This window comes from Misgurnus anguillicaudatus, chromosome 23 (genome assembly GCF_027580225.2).
Source record: "Misgurnus anguillicaudatus chromosome 23, ASM2758022v2, whole genome shotgun sequence".
Lineage (NCBI taxonomy): Eukaryota > Metazoa > Chordata > Actinopteri > Cypriniformes > Cobitidae > Misgurnus > Misgurnus anguillicaudatus.
In genome coordinates, this window is record NC_073359.2 from 35,036,932 (window position 1) to 35,050,021 (window position 13,090).

At 35.9% G+C, this 13,090-nt stretch overlaps 1 protein-coding gene across 1 annotated transcript in view; it reads right to left on the reverse strand.

Annotated features, from left to right (window-relative positions):
• The window catches only part of LOC129452685 (NACHT, LRR and PYD domains-containing protein 12-like), a 116,033-nt gene that overhangs the window by 52,281 nt on the left and 50,662 nt on the right, over positions 1 to 13,090 (reverse strand). Inside the window, exon 10 of the mRNA XM_073861812.1 lies at positions 8,625 to 8,798. Coding sequence (XP_073717913.1) covers positions 8,625 to 8,798 — 174 coding nt within the window. The remainder of the gene's footprint in view (positions 1 to 8,624; positions 8,799 to 13,090) is intronic.

Consider the following 13,090-nt stretch of genomic DNA (forward strand, 5'->3'; position numbering starts at 1 on the left):
AAACCTGACATCAGATCAGTACAACCTTCTGCTGTAATACAGCTGTTAGTCAACCTAAAGAGAAAGAAAACAAAAGAAACATCATTCAGTTTACTTCAGACACAACAAATATCTACACGAGCAGAAGAACAAACGTCTTTAATGATCACAGTCCTCTAAATCTTCTTCATGAGAGTCTTCATCAGAATCAGATGTCACACAATGTTAGATGAAATGTAAAAGAGTATTGTAATCCTCACATGAGTGTGTTGAGTCTACAGTGTTTATCCTTCAGTAGATCACAGATCTGTTTCACTCTTGTGTTGTTTAGTTTATGATCATTCAGATTCAGATCTCTCTGGAGTAAAGGATTTATACCAAGAGTTTCACTCAGATACTTGAAGACTTCAGCTGCAGAAGAGCTTTTCAATAACCTGAAGAAAACAGAAAGTCAAATTCAATTAATGTATGATACTCAGAAACAAATTCAGTGTAGCAGAAAATAAACTTTCATTATGTTTAATATGATTTAATATGTTCATATACTATTATCCTGCATATGTTGTATTTTCATTACAGCTCACCTCACAGCCTTCAGTGCACATTTGGGATCTTGTATTAAATCATAGATGAGTTTAACTCCTGATTCTCCAGGATCATTTCCACTGAGATCCAGCTCTATCAGATGTGAAGGGTTTGATCTCACAGCTCTAGACAAAGCAACATAACCTTCTTCTCCAATACTGCAGTCTGATAGTCTAGAGAAGAGAAGTCAAATAGTTCATTACAACATACATGTACAGTAACAGTTATGAACAGATCTTTTAATTTATGATTCGTTTTAAAAATGGTCTTGTCTTAAATTGTTTAATTTAAGACAATCATAACAATTTAATTAATCCTCCTAAGCTGTATATTTTATCATCACGTAACCTGCATGTTGGTAGATGTCAGTATAAACAAGTACTACTGCGGGCGGCGAATGTAAGAAATAAATGATCTAAATGTTGTATTAATTAGTATTAAACAACAATAAACCTACAGTGTGGAGAAGCCTAGAGGCTGTTTCTACTATAAAGTTGGCTTCAAGCCTGTATTATTTATTATTATAGTATAGGTCGATTGTATAGTATATACTGTGTTATTATTATAGTAATAAATGTACACCCTGTACTACATGCTTTAGTAGGCAGCTTCTCCGTCACTCTCTAAAGTGTACTGTGGCAAACTGTTCTCCTTAAGATGCTATATAATGTTAAGATCTATAATGCTACTGTTCATAACTGCTCAGAACAAGAGGCTAAACTTCAGGGCGACCAAAACACACTTTGATCAAAAAAATATTTTTGTTTTGGTTTTATTGTATATTTGGTAACACTTTACAATAAGGTTCATTAGTTAACATTAGTTATTACACGGCTCTCTGGAATGCTTGATTCTGATTGGTCAGTTGAGACATTTGCAGGTTCGTTCTTTTCAAATAATAACCGCTCCAAAATAATAACGCATAGCCGGGACTACTTGTAAGAGTAAAATCGCTCCGCGCCATATAAAGATCAATAAAGATTACTTTTTGGCGCCATCTTGTGACAAACACTGGAACATTTTGACATTCATTTTAACATGTACAGAAAAACAAAACATTTAAACAGTGGATAGAAGAACGAACAGCGACAAGACACAGAGAGCTTACTGAGACTGAACTTGACAAAATAGAGCATGACAGCTACGAAGCCAACACACAAACAAATACAGAATGGGCATTAAAACTTCTCAAAGACTGGCTAAAAGAGAAAAAAATGGAGACAGACAAGTATGAAGCAAGCAGAGGATCTTAATAAGGTATTACGATCATTTTTTGCATCTGTGCAAAGTTTCGCGGAAGGATAAAAATGTTAATTTAAAACAAATATGCTTCGCGTCGGGTCCTGATCACACTGTCGGGGCTTATTTCCCAATAACTACCGGCTGCCTCTACATTATCCCTTACTTAATGTATTAACTAACATGAACAACCATGAGCAATACATTTGTGACAGTATTAATTAATCTTTGTTAATGTTAGTTAATAGAAATAAAGCTTTTAATGGTTTGTTCATGTTAGTTCACAGTGCATTAACTAACATGATTTTCTCCTTGATTCCTTTAATTCGAAAGTTAAGTGTGAAATCGATGATATTGGATCGTTGGAGAAACTCAACAGACGTGCAGAATATGAAGAGACAATGCAGAAAAGCTGAGCGCATGTGGCGGAAGACAAAACTTGTAATTCACTATAATAACTATAAAGACAGCCTTCGTGCTTTCAGTGTGGAACTAGGCAAAGCTAGACAGACTTTCTTTTCAAATACTATAAACAAAAACATAAATAGCACACACACTCTTTTTGCTACTATAGAGAGACTAACAACCCCCCCAAGTCACATTCCAAGTGAAATGCTCTCAGACAGCAAATGTAGTGAGTTTGCTAACTTCTTCTCTGAGAAAATCAATAATATCAGAAAGGTGATCAGCACATCCTTGAGCTGCGCCGGGGTCAGACAAATCAGACCACAACATCAGAAAGTAGTTACGATGTCTGAAGCAGTTGATGGTAAAATTCTGGAAGAAACAATACAGCATCTTAAAATATCAACCTTCGCCCTTGACACACTCCCAACATCTTTTTTCAAAAGTGTCTTTAACTGTTTAGAAGCAGATCTCCTAAAAGTGGTAAATTCATCACTTTACTCTGGCACTTTTCCAAAGTCCCTTGAAACTGCAGTTGTTAAGCCCCTCCTGAAAAAGAGCAACCTAGATAACACTGTATTGAGCAACTACAGACCAATCTCAAATCTTCCTTTCATAGGCAAGATCATTGAAAAAGTTGTTTTCAATCAGCTGAACAAATTCTTAATTTCTAATGGTTACCTTGACATTTTTCAATCTGGTTTCAGACAACACCACAGTACAGAGACAGCGCTCATAAAGATAATAAATTATATTTGCCTCAACACAGACATAAGCAAACTATCAGTGCTGGTGCTACTCGACCTCAGTGCTGCTTTTGACACTGTCGATCACAACATACTTCTTGACAGGCTGGAAAACTGGGTCGGGCTTTCTGGGGTGGTCCTGAAATGGTTCAAGTCATACTTAGAAGGGAGAGGTTATTATGTAAGTATAGGTGGCCATAAATCTGAGTGGACATCCATGACATGCGGAGTCCAGCAAGGCTCAATTCTTGCGCCACTCCTGTTCAACCTGTATATGCTCCCACTAAGCCAAATAATGAGAGAGAACAAAATTGCCTATCACAGTTATGCAGACGACACTCAGATCTACTTAGCTCTATCCCCTAATGACTATAGCCCCATTGACTCCCTGTGCAAATGCATTGATGAAGTTAACTGTTGGATGTGCAAAAACTTTCTTCAGTTAAACAAAGAGAAAACTGAAGTCATTGCGTTTGTAAACAAAGATGAAGTTCTCAAGGTGAATGCATACCTTGACGCTAGGGGTCAAACAACTAAAAATCAAGTCAGGAATCTTGGTGTGATTCTGGAGTCTGACCTTAGTTTCAGTAGTCATGTCAAAGCAATAACTAAATCAGCATACTATCATCTCAAAAATATCGCAAGAATTAGATGCTTTGTTTCCAGACAAGACTAAGAGAAACTTGTGCATGCTTTCATCACCAGCAGGGTGGATTATTGTAATGGCCTCCTCACTGGCCTTCCCAAAAAGACCATTAGACAGCTCCAGCTCATTCAGAACGCTGCTGCCAGGATTCTGAGCAGAACCAGAAAATATGAACATATCACACCGGTCCTCAGGTCGCTACACTGGCTACCAGTTACATTTAGGATTGATTTTAAAGTATTATTAATGGTATATAAATCACTCAGCGGACTAGGACCTCAATACATTGTTGATATGCTCATTGAATATAAACCCATCAGGTCACTCAGATCATTAGGATCACATCAGCTAGAAATACCAAGGGTTTACTCAAAGCAAGGAGAGTCAGCTTTTAGCTATTATGCCAGTCGCAGCTGGAACCAGCTTCCAAAAGAGATCAGATGTGCTCCAACAGTAGCCACATTCAAATCCAGACTCAAAACACATCTGTTTAGCTATACATTTACTGAATGAGCACTATGCTGCGTCCAAACTGATTGCACTATATTATATATGCACTACTTTAATTATTTTCTATTTCTCTTGTTTTTATTGTTATTTTTAACTGTTTTATACTTTTATTCCTGTTTTATTCTTTTTCACACATTTAAACAGTTTTTATTAAAATCACATTTATTTTCTTTTAATTGATATTTTAAATTCATGTATCTTTGATTTTTTGTTTTCTCATTTCTATGTAAATCACTTTGAATGACCTCTGTGTATGAAATGTGCTATACAAATAAACTTGCCTTGCCATTAACAAGATTTTGATAAAGTATTAGTAATTGTTGAAATGAACATTAACAAAGATTAATAAATGTTGTACAAGTGAAGTTCATTGTTAGTTCATGTTACCTAATGTAGTTAACTAATGTTAACTAATGAACCTTATTGGAATACATCCCTTTGTCACATCCCAACTAGATTATTGTAACTCACTACTTTATGGCCTTTCTGCGAAAAATATAAAGAGATTACAATACGTTCGAAACTCTGCTGCTCGTCTGATTACACATACCAGAAAGTATGAACATATCACACCAATCCTACATCATCTTCATTGGCTTCCCGTCTCCCTCTGTATAAACTTTTGGTGCTAATTAAATGTTCTTTTTTTAATTTTTCTCGTTTTGAATACAAAAAAACAAAAAGAAATTATCTAAAAGTACATGGATCAAAATCCTTATGCTACGGCTTACCTCAGTATTTCAAGTCCACATTTAACATTCATCAGTCCATTAGAGATCAGCTTAACACCTGAATCCTGTAGATTATTATTGCTCAGATCAAGCTCCTTTAAACTGATGGAGTCTGAACTGAGAACTGTAGATAGAGCTGAACAACTTTCTTCTGTCAGCTTACAGCTAATGAGCCTGAAAATCAACAACATATAAATATAACTGTGGTATTATATATGCCAAATAGAGATACAGAAGGTCAGCAGATTAACATGAATTCCCCCTTTTTTTTATAAATTTAATTTAAAAGCAGCATGCATTCAGCTCTAACATCACCGGTCCTTGTATCTTTGTGCAGTATCCCTGTACACTGCTTTAACCAGGCCCAGTGCTACCTATAGGCAGAGATGGCAAATGTCTAGGGCCTCAGGCTTGGAGGTGGGGCTCCATAAGCGCTAAATCTATGTGTGCTAGATTTAGCAAAAAAAAATCTATGTGTGCTAACAATAGACAAAGTTATATGGTGATCCCAAAAGCGGCTATCACATCCGTTGTATCCTGCTTAGCAAATCCAACATGCAAAGACAGTGTAGCACATGATGCAGGTATTTTGAAATAATTGTAATGCATTGTAAAAATAAACTTGGCTTTGTTCTGTGTATCAACATCATTTCAGGACAGATCAAACTTCAGCGCTGCTGACTCTGTTTAGACACTTTGAATGTGTCTGCATGCGCTCACTATTAAAATAATCAAGTTAGAAAAATGTGTATTTAAAGTCAAACACCAAACAAAATTGGAGTTATTAAAGTACCTAAAGTAAACTGTCTGTATATCTTGAAAATCATCTACACCAGGGATTCTCAACCATCATAATAGAGACTAGATGCCCTATTGACCCCTGGGGACTGAGAAATACGGCCGCCATCTTAAACCGGTTGTACTCGTAGTTTCGTTGCGTGGCAGCAGATAAGATGCCACAGCACTGTAGAGCACTTTCCTGTTCATATCGGCGGACCATCGCAAATAGAGCCCGGGGAATTATTTTCACAAGTAAGTTTAACTATTGGTTGTATTTTGTGAATATAATATTACCAGACAATTGTGAAAGAGCCAGGATTATTGATATTACTGTACTTAAATCGTAGCCAGCTAATGTTCACTAGGCTATGTTTACTGCAGCAGCCGGTGTTAACCCTTCAGAGAGAGGTGGGGTAAAGTAAAGTAATAATTACAAGAGTTTCTCTGTTGTGAGTATTCTGTATGGCGCTATATAAATGTGTATTATTATTATTATTATTATAAGGTGCTGTGTAAGCTGCGTGAATCACCGAGCTTTAACAAGCTAAGATGTCAACAGTCATGCACGTTGTGTGGGATGATCTGCCTTATAACAATAATTAAAATTAAAACATGTATGTATTATACTGTTCTGTATTTTCAGATATGAAATGAATATTTAGTTCACTAGCTCTATGACAGTTTGCAGTATTTTAGTATAGCATTATAAAATGCAAATGTGCAAGAAAATATTTTTTTCTGCTGTCATTATTTCCATAATAAGCATGTTAACAATGTTCATGTTAAGTATAAAAAACATGATACTTAAATATTTTTAAATACATATTGCACATGCGCAGCTCATTACACTCGGCACTATGACTGACCGCAGAAAATGTTCAAAAGTTTGGTTCAACTTTGTAAAAAAAGACTGTAGTATTACCAAATGCATTACATGTGTAAAGGAAATTTCGTTTAAGGGAGGCAAAACCTCTAATATTTTGAACATTTGCTTCAAAACTGCGTTAATCGAAGGAATTTACCATGTTTAACTCAGCCGCGAGTCCAACAGTGCACCAGATACAGCTAATATTAGAAATAGCAGCATCTCACGTACAAAACACAGATTCACCTTCAAATAAAAGCTCCATACTTCTGGATAAACTGAAATAAACTGGATAATCACTTTTGTTTACTTTTTTTATGGTGATTGCTATAAAAAACTACAGCTATAAAATAATATAGTTTATTTTAAATGCTATCAATTTGTATCATTCATTCTGGCACTTTATAAAAATGTAGTATTTTATTAATAAAAAAACTTTTGTTGATGGACAGGCCATAGCTTTAAACAACTCTATATTAATGATTCAGCAAAAACCTAGTTGCTACTTGTTGCTATCTATGTATTCAGTATTTTTATTTTAAAGGGACACTTCACCCATTTGCATTTAGCTTTGTATAGTTAGAACCCCAGTCATGTTTTTGAATGGTCATGCATCATTTTCTCAGTTGCCGCTGAGACAGGAGAAATACAGACTTCAGTGTTGCACTTCCTTCTTTCAATGATGCAAAAATCATCATTTTGCATCATTGAAAGAAGGAAGTGCAATATCGTTGTTGAGGGAGTGAGACTACAAACACCCCTTTTCTCGGTCAAATAGGCACCAAATTCTAAATGTATGTTACATTTCGACTACAAATATGACACACTTTTAATAAAGATTAATGTTTCTACGGGTGAAATGCTCCTTTAAGAAAATCTGTTTACTGTAGCCATGAAGGGAATCTCTCAAATTAAAACGATACCCAACCCTACTGGTGACTGTGGGCGGAGTTTAGTCAAAAACTGTTGACGTCATTCAACCGGGAAGTAGAGGGCTGTAGTCCAAATTGGCCCTTCGCTGTAGGCTTTGAAAGGTGAATTCTGTTAAAGAAAATATATCGCCTAGCAGTGAACTTTGAGCTTTATCATTTTACAGCTTTTATTTATGCTATTATAGCAACATTACACACTAACTAAAGTTTGAAGAACAGGATCATGATAAACAGGACTTTTAAACAATCACAGTTATATAAACTACAGTGACATTCAAATAGGTGTCTTAAAAAGGTTTGATTATAAATATAGGCCTATATAAAATAAAGTGTAAACAGAAGCCCAGACAAATAAAATTCTCTCTCACTTGTTACTTGTTGTGTTAATATTTTAAAGCTGTGATCACCTGACAGTCTTCAGTGCACATTTGGGATCTTGTATTAAATCTTGGATGAGTTTGACTCCTGATTCTCCAGGATCATTTCCACTGAGATCCAGCTCTATCAGATGTGATGGGTTTGATCTCAAAGCTTTAGACAAAGCAACATAACCTTCTTCTCCAATACTACAGTCTGAGAGTCTAGAAATAAATAATAAAACTAATAAAACTCTTGATTATTTATTTATTGGTTAACTTTTCATTACAAAATTAAGATTTTAAAACTGGAATCAAAACGGTTAAGTATGAATATTAATTAATATATATACAATATAATATATTAGTTAATATTTCCAATTCTACTTTAAAATTGACAATATTAAACCTCAACCACAAAGTATATTAAACATTAACTATTTAATGATTTCGTTAAATTAGAAAAAACATACATCAATATAAATATGTACCTGAGTTTCTGCAGTCTACATTGTGGATTTGTCAACAGATCAGAGATCTTCTTCATTCCTATATCTCCAAGTTTATTTCCACTCAGATCCAGATGTATTATATGTGAAGGATTTGAATTAAAACCTGACATCAGATCAGCACAACCTTCTGCTGTTATACAGCTGTCAATCATCCTAAAGAGAAAAAAAACAAAAGAAACATCATTCAGTTTATTTCAGACAAAACAAACATCTGCACGAGCAGAAGAACAAACGTCTTTAATGATCCCAGTCCTCTTAATCTTTTTTATGCGAGTCTTCATCAGAATCAGATGTCACACAATGTTAGATGAAATGTAAAAGAGTATTGTAATCCTCACATGAGTGTGTTGAGTCTACAGTGTTTATCCTTCAGTAGATCACAGATCTGTTTCACTCTTGTGTTGTTTAGTTTATGATCATTCAGATTCAGTTCTCTCTGGAGTAAAATATTTATACCAAGAGTTTCACTCAGATACTTGAAGACTTCAGCTGCAGAAGAGCTTTTCAATAACCTGAAGAAAACACAAAGTCAAATTTAATTAAACTTGATGTGTAAGAAAAACACAAATCTTAATAAATATTGTAAATACTGAAGTGCTGTTAAAAACAATTTTACTATATATACTTTCATAAAGGGTTTGTTCAATCAATTTTTTGTCATTATTTACTCACTATGTTGTTAAAATCAAGAAAGACACCTTAGAAGGTGTTTTCTGGTTCCAATTCGAGTAGATGGAGATCGTCATTGTAATGCAGAATCGCACAATGTTTTTATAACACAAACCCACAGTGGACTTTAGACTTTTACAAAACTAAAGCATATCTTCGCCTCTTTCAAGTTGTGTGAATTTATTTAATCAATTGCTTTGAAATGAGCATGTTGAGTAACTACACATGCAGCTATAATCTAACATACTGGTATATTAGTGCCAACTGCGCAAGAATTTGCGTGTATTTGCTGGTGTCACTACAGTGAGTGACCTGGGTCACCATTAACAGCCACTAGAGCACACTCTGCTAGACAAAGTCAAAGTACTTACATCATTCAAAAGCATTTAAAGGATAAGTTGGGTATTTTAAACTTAAAGGAATAGTCTACTCATTTTCAATATTAAAATATGTTATTACCTTAACTAAGAACTGTTGAATCATCCCTCTATCATCTGTGTGCGTGCACGTAAGCGCTGGAGCGCGCTGCGACGCTTCGATAGCATTTAGCTTAGCCCCATTCATTCAATGGTACCATTTAGAGATAAAGTTAGAAGTGACCAAACACATCAACGTTTTCCTATTTAAGACGAGTAGTTATACGAGCAAGTTTGGTGGTACAAAATAAAACGTAGCGCTTTTCTAAGCAGATTTAAAAGAGGAACTATTTGATGGCGTAATAGCACTTTTGGGAGTACTTCGACTCGCCTGAAAAGTCCGCTCCCCTTCTCACTCTCATAATGGGAGAGGGAGGGTGTTACTGCGCCGAGTCGAAGTACTCCCAAAAGTGCTATTACACCATAAAATATAGTTACTCTTTTAAATCCACTTAGAAAAGCGCTATGTTTTATTTTGTACCACCAAACTTGCTCGTATAACTACTCGTCTTAAATAGGAAAAACGTTGATGTGTTTGGTCACTTCTAACTTTATCTCTAAATGGTACCATTGAATGAATGGGGCTAAGCTAAATGCTATCGAAGCGTCGCAGCGCGCTCCAGCGCTTACGTGCACACACACAGATGATAGAGGGATGATTCAACAGTTCTTAGTTAAGGTAATAACGTATTTTAATATTGAAAATGAGTAGACTATTCCTTTAAAGCCCCGTTTTCAGATTGTTTATTATGAAATAGATTGGTTTTGACTGAAATTCCGACATATGATGCTTTCCCGAGGATTTTCGATTGTTTCTTGTACACTGAAAAAAATTATTCATTGAATTTAATCAATTTTTTTAAGGTAAGTGGTTGCAATCAATTTATTTAAGCTACATTTAAACAAAAAATATTAGTAACGTAAAATAAAATATAAAACTTTTGTTTAAATGTAGCTTAAATAAATTGATTGTAACCACTTACCTTAAAAAATTGATTAAATTCAATGAATTATTTTTTTTCAGTGTATCACCTCCCACCTCTACAATGGCTCTATAGGTGCACTGGAACAATCCTTCCTAAAATGCATTAAACTTTCGCTCGATTTTTGTGTGAGCATATTAGTGAACACCCCTGACCACTCGGTGAGTTTCACGTCTTTGTAAACGAAACTTTACAGCATTTTAGGAAGGATTGTTCCAGTGCAACTATACACCAATTGTACAGGTGGGGGCTGATACAACAAACACCCAAAAATTCTCGGGCCAGCAGCATATGTCGAAATTTCAGTCAAAACCGTTCTATTTCATCATAAACAATCTGAAAACAGGGCTTTGGGTGTAAAATACCCAACTTGTCCTTTCATGTGTTCTGTAAGAAACGTTCATATCGGCTGCATATCTGCCACTTATACTCCGATACAGATATATCTGCGACCGGCTCATATCAGCCAATAAAATCGTCAAAACTATAAATCGGTCAGGTTCTAGCAATAAACCAATGAGAGTTTCAGCTCTCAGCCCCTTTAAAAGCCAGTTGCACTCGCACCATGCCTATTTAGATGGTGGAATTTGTTAACTGGAAAACTAAATGGAGGAAGAAGACTACCAGTTTAAGATTGATATTAAAAAATTGTGTTGTTTTCATTTGTGTTGATTTTTTTTTATAATAATGTTTACAATGCACATAGTGTTTTAATTTAGCCTGACTACGTCAGACTTCGTACTTCCGCTAAATTTTATTACGCTTCTGTACTCAGTCTGAGATACCTCCCATTCAAACCGTTTTCCTCCGGTCTCAAAACGACCGTCCAATCAACGAACAGAGGGCGGGCTGAGAGCCGTGACGTAGACGCTAAACACCGAATCACGGTTGTAGTTTGTTGTGGACATGGAGATACAGAAAGCTATTTGCTCTGTTGTGGAGAACCGCCACTTGCCAACTTAAACCCGAACAAGAAAAGTGTTTGTTAAACATTTGAATGGAGATTATGTTGTTGCCCTACTCCCGACAAGTTTTTGGAAGAGTTTAATTTATCAACTTTACCGATCGTCAGCGAGAAACTGTGTGCAGCACAGCTTGACGTGCACAACGATCGAGAAATCATGGAATGGAATTATACTGTTCACAGTTAATGGTGGAGGACGCATTCTTTGGTGACATTCCTGATTAACCAGAAAATAAGGTAGGAAGATTTAATTTACATATGGTTATGGTTGTCTGGTGGAAGAGTTTGAGAGGAGAGAGGGGCGTTCCTCCCGTTAGACGTGAGTGGAAAGCCACCGTAAGGATAGTGTTCAACTAGCTGTGGCACGATTTACTTAACATAATCTGCAAAAGTCGTTCATAGCCATGTTAACTCTGGTATTTCGCTCGATGGGTTTATACGTGTATTTTACAGCAGAGATTCGATGCGGCTGATCCGGCGCATAAAGCACATCATATCCAAATGTTATGTGTGATTGGCTTACGTTTAGACCAATGATTTTAAACTTCAGACAAGCCCCTCCCACGAGAAGGAAAACGATTGTCAATTATGCTCAGCCAGACTCTGTCTATGAAGCGAAGCAAAATAGCAGAGGATGGTATTACCAGGCTAGTTTTAATTGGAACATACTGAAATACATCACTTCTGGTCAGCGTGCTGTTGTAGTCGCACAAGTTAATTTTTTATGCATCCAAAGCTTAAATTGGATCCGATAATTATGCACCCGCAGATGGTTGGCACAGCCTAGTTCCTGACTCTCTTTCCAGTTTATCGACCATCATTTGTCATGCACAGTGGAAAATTAAAAGTAACCACACTGATTTTAAATTAGACAAAAATTATCATTTCATTAATTTAACATATTTAATATTGGGGGCATCAAAGTTATTTGAAATATTAGTTTTACGTAATAAGTAACGCAATAGTTACTTTCCCTGGTAACTAATTACTTTAGTAATGATGTAATGCAGTTACTAACGTAGTTACAATTTGTGAGAAAAACTAGTAACTACAACTAATTTATTTTTTAAAGTGACGTTCCCAATACTGCATGTCAGATTGGATTGGAAGAGGCCACCCTACTGATGTTATTGAGAAAACAAGGTGATAAAGGTGCACCACGGATGATTGATTGACCCGCAGGGGGAACATGCTAAACTTACAAAAATAACCATGGAGAAAGAGAGAGACGCCAGTGATGCAGACACTCAATTTAATTCTTATAAAAGAAACTTCTCAGTTACTTGAAGCGAGTGTTTCATGACCGTGAAACCATGGCAGCCCTCGGCAGTGGTGCAAAGGCTGACAAGGGTTTTGTAGTTTTCATGTAGCCTTGGCAACTAGCCAGCCTAAAAAATATGCACATGAAATTAAACTTGAACTCACCTCAATGTCTTTTACAATCATTTAACCCGCCATGGGTAATGCTGAAGTCATTGTTACAAACTGTACAGCATGAAAGATTGTAATTATTTTTAACTTTTATAAGACAAGGGTACACTTTTGTGTAGTCTTATATTTTCACTTTTTGTGGCACTCTCCCTCTGCCATGGGGCTCTTGTTTCTAAATACACTGATTTATTCACTTCGGGAGAAGAGATAAAAGCACACTGTCAATTGATTGGTTGATTTACCACAACAGGCCAATCAGGATGCTCTCTGTCTTACATGAGGTTAATAATAATGAGGCACCCTAGCACACACACACAAGGTCTTAACTAGATTGTAACTAA